The sequence below is a fragment of the Pteropus vampyrus genome, unplaced genomic scaffold (genome assembly GCF_000151845.1).
Source record: "Pteropus vampyrus isolate Shadow unplaced genomic scaffold, Pvam_2.0 Scaffold139, whole genome shotgun sequence".
NCBI classification, from domain to species: Eukaryota; Metazoa; Chordata; class Mammalia; order Chiroptera; family Pteropodidae; genus Pteropus; species Pteropus vampyrus.
This window is the reverse complement of record NW_011888920.1, coordinates 306,613-310,487: the sequence shown is the minus strand read 5'-3', so window position 1 is coordinate 310,487 and position 3,875 is coordinate 306,613. Positions and strand designations below refer to the sequence as shown.

The 3,875-nt window shown below is 33.5% G+C and overlaps 1 protein-coding gene across 1 annotated transcript in view; it reads right to left on the bottom strand.

Annotated features, from left to right (window-relative positions):
* The window catches only part of DYNC2H1 (dynein cytoplasmic 2 heavy chain 1), a 274,915-nt gene that overhangs the window by 228,319 nt on the left and 42,721 nt on the right, over window positions 1-3,875 (bottom strand). Inside the window, exon 29 of the mRNA XM_023535396.1 lies at window positions 1,322-1,472. Coding sequence (XP_023391164.1) covers window positions 1,322-1,472 — 151 coding nt within the window. The remainder of the gene's footprint in view (window positions 1-1,321; window positions 1,473-3,875) is intronic.

Here is a 3,875-nt window from a genome sequence, read left to right as displayed (position 1 = left end):
ATCTTTTTTCTTTTTTTTTTTTCCTCTCGTGTTATCCCTAGACTTGGACCCAATGCAGCCAGAAACAGATTGCTGTACACAGGGAGAGATTTGAGAGAAGGCTTCTAGCTCAGTCCTAAGAAGCAGAAAAGGAGCCTCCTAGTAGCTACAGTGCTGGCAGCTGACACCCAGAAGTGCATAATACTCTGAGGAAAGGGATTATTCCTCTGAAATCAGAGGAGCTATGATCCCAAGAGTAGGCTAAACCCCAAATGCTCTTTTTCTCTGTTCTCTAATCTAATTGGCCCAGGACATAGGTATAGTCACAGAAAGTGTGCAGGAGAGTAGAGTACATGAAACCTCAGCTTTCTGACCAGAGGATCAAACTGTGAGTCCAAGGAAACCAGAAAATACTGGGATAACCATGGAGAGAATAGAGATTGAAAAAATGACCCTATAAACTTGTTTATGAACTCCAGCTCACCCCCTAGCCATGCAGATCTCATCCTAAACATCAAACCAAAGACTTTGGAGAACTGGCCACTAGGTGGCAAACATGTGGGACAGATCTAAACAGTATTGCAGACTTTGAAAACAGAACTGACATTGGATCCATAACCCACAGAACGCTGGCTGGAACTTGTAACCTAAAACCAACATGACCATTTGCTAAAAGAAAAATATCAACATTATCTGGAGGATTTAAACAAGACTTAGACTCTCAAAGCAATATTAAAATGTCCAGGATACAATCCAAAATCATTCAACATGCAAAAAAAACAAAAAACAAAAAACAAAAAAAATTGCCCGTTCACATAAGATGATAAAGGTGAAATAAAGATATTCTCAGATGAAGGAAACCTATGAGAATACATAGTCAATGAACAAACCTGCTCTAAAAGAAACACTAAAGGAAGTTCTTCAAACAGAAGGAAAAACGATACCAGAAGAAAATTTGGAGCATCAGGATAAAGGAAGGGAAATAGAAATGGTAAGCATCTAGATAAACAGACTATTTTTCTCTTAAGTCCTTTAAAATATGTTTGATGGTTAAAGGCAAAAATTATAATTCCACAGTTTTCAATGTATGGATATGTATGTATAAGGCAACTATAACATAAAAAGGGAAGGATAAACAAACCTATATGATAGTAAGGTTTCTACATTTAATTTAAAGTAGTTAATTATTGATTCCAAGTACAATACAAAAGTTAAGTATGTATATTGTAATTCCTAAAGTAATCTCCAAAACAGATAGTCCAAAAAATAAATAAATAAATGAATTAAGATAGAATACCAAAAAATGTTCAAGTAACTGAAAAGTTGGAACATTTTTCCATACCAGTATTCCCTGGATCCTCAGAACTTGTATCAATATTAGTATAGTGCTCTAACTTATTCACCAGTTGTGTTTCGATCTGATGAAGACTATGATCTTGGATAGCATTTTCTACATCTTCAGTGAATTTAATCTGCTCCGCCAAGCATAATATCTATTGAATAAAGAGAAAAAAAAATATTTTTAAAAGGTGAATTTATTTAGAAATATTTTACAAATTTAAGGAAAGACATCTTTTTTCCAAATTTTCAATAGTATATTGGATCTAAGTGAATATCTTACTGGCACTTCAAATGTTAATAGAGAAATACGGTCATAGAAAAGCATTGTGTGATGCAGCCTAAGCTTACTTTTCAGAACTACTCTCCTATAGTCCTATTTACTAGTCCTAGAACCCACCAAGCCTACTGTAACCTAAGGGCCTTTGTACTTTCTTCCCCTGATTCTCCTTATAAATGGCTTCTTTTCAACCAGTAGGATGCAAAGATGTCAGAGTATGATGCATTCTATTTAATAAAAGGGTAATCTTCTAGCATTCCAAACTAATCTCTCAGTATACTACCGAAGCCTACAATTTCAAATTCCAACTTTATCCTAAATTAAGATCTGTCTTAATCTTTCAGTCTAATACCCATAAACAGAAACTAGCTATAGATCAAGACCGATAGCTTTATATCCATATAATACATAAAATGTTAACACTGATACAGGTCTTAGATGAACAAGATAAACCAATATGATCCATCATCATATAAAAATACTAAACCCTTTGACCAATTATTATTGAACAGATTGTTTTTCTGATATATACCTTTCGGCATCCAGATCAATATAATCAAATGCCTCTATTTATCAGATTAACTCTTTTAGTTATCTATATATATTTTATAATTTAACATAGCAGTCTAAACTGCTATCTCACTCTAACTTAAAACTGTATAAATATCATATTAAGGTTTTTTATGGAAGAGAAAGCCAATCAGCAATTCTTTCCATGACAAAGTACAAAACTCACCAGCTCCTTTAATCAGATAATGTGGTGAAGCATTTAAGCAGATTCAAATCTGCTTTTTTGTGAAAAGACTTTGCTCCTTAATTTTCACATGAAAATGTTCACTTGGCAATTCCAAATTAATACTGATACATGTGGATTCCTTTCAGACAATACTCCTAAACTTCTATATTATAAATGCACATCTATAATCTCAATTTCTAATAGTCTGCTATACAATTTTCATGAGAGGCTAACAGAAATGGTAGTCAAAATACAGTCTTGGCTAACTCTCAAGTCACATTATCATTAAGATATCTTCATAGGCACTAACATTATTAATGATCTAAAATGTAATGGTTACTAAGGGTGCCCTGCAAATATTATATGATCTAACCTTCAAAATGAGTTGGCAATGTCAGTATTACTATACTCTTTTAATTAAGTATTAAAAAGAATCACTGGCAAAAGCAGGATTTGAACCAAGGTTTGTCAGATTCCTTCATTCCTTCTGTTTTTACCATGCTGCCTCCTTCCCAGATCAGCAAGTTCCTTCTTCTCAGGTCCTTACAAAAATATCTTTACAGAACATAATAACCTGTACCAGACATTCATATGATGAACTTTCCGGTTCGATCCCCTTATGAAAATGCTCTTGACATAAATTTTTCTTAGCATTAACTGCTAATAAACTGGAATTTTTCATTTTGGTAGATAATGAACTATAGTTGACCCTGAACAATACAGGTTTAAACTGTGCAGGCCAACTTATACATGGAATTTTTTCAATAAATATACCGTTGCCCATTCATATCACTGGGTTTTATATCAGCGGATCGAAAATATTGTTTCTATGCCATTTTATATGAGGGAGTTAAGCATCTGTGGATTTGAGTATTTGCAGTGGTGGGGGGAGGTGTTCTGGAACCAATTCCCCATGGATGCTGATACATGTGGTTAAGTTTTTGGGAAGTCAAAAGTTATATGAATTCAACAGCATAGTAGGTTGGCACCCCTAATCTCCACATTGTTAAAGCGTCAACACTATTCATACATTTAGTAGTTCACATTTTTACTTGGCTGCTCAAGTGCCCAGTGGTAAGTTTCTGGCTCAAATCCGACAACTCTCTTTAGCGTGGATCTCCTGGTATATCTCCTGATATGATTGTCATTTCCCCAATACAATTATTATGTGACTCTTACTTTTGCAGATTTTTAAATATTGCATTTTTTATTCTAAGTCAATTTAAATCCTACTTGAAAGTTAACAGAGTACTAGGAAACAATTCTAGAGTAACAAAGCAGCCTAACTCTGACTTTGCAAAGACATTATTATTCATTGATGATTACTTTTATTTTTCTCTAAGAACTTAAGATTTTTTTAAATATATTTTAGTTTGACTCAAAATGCTAAAAGATGCATATGACATGAATGATAAAATAGCTAAGAATCTAAAATGTTCCAAGCTTCCTACTTAACTTCTCGTGCTTTAAAAGGACCAACATAAAAACCTGTTCTATTGCTACTAAATGTTTTAATCTAAAAGCAAATAACTCTGAGGAGTT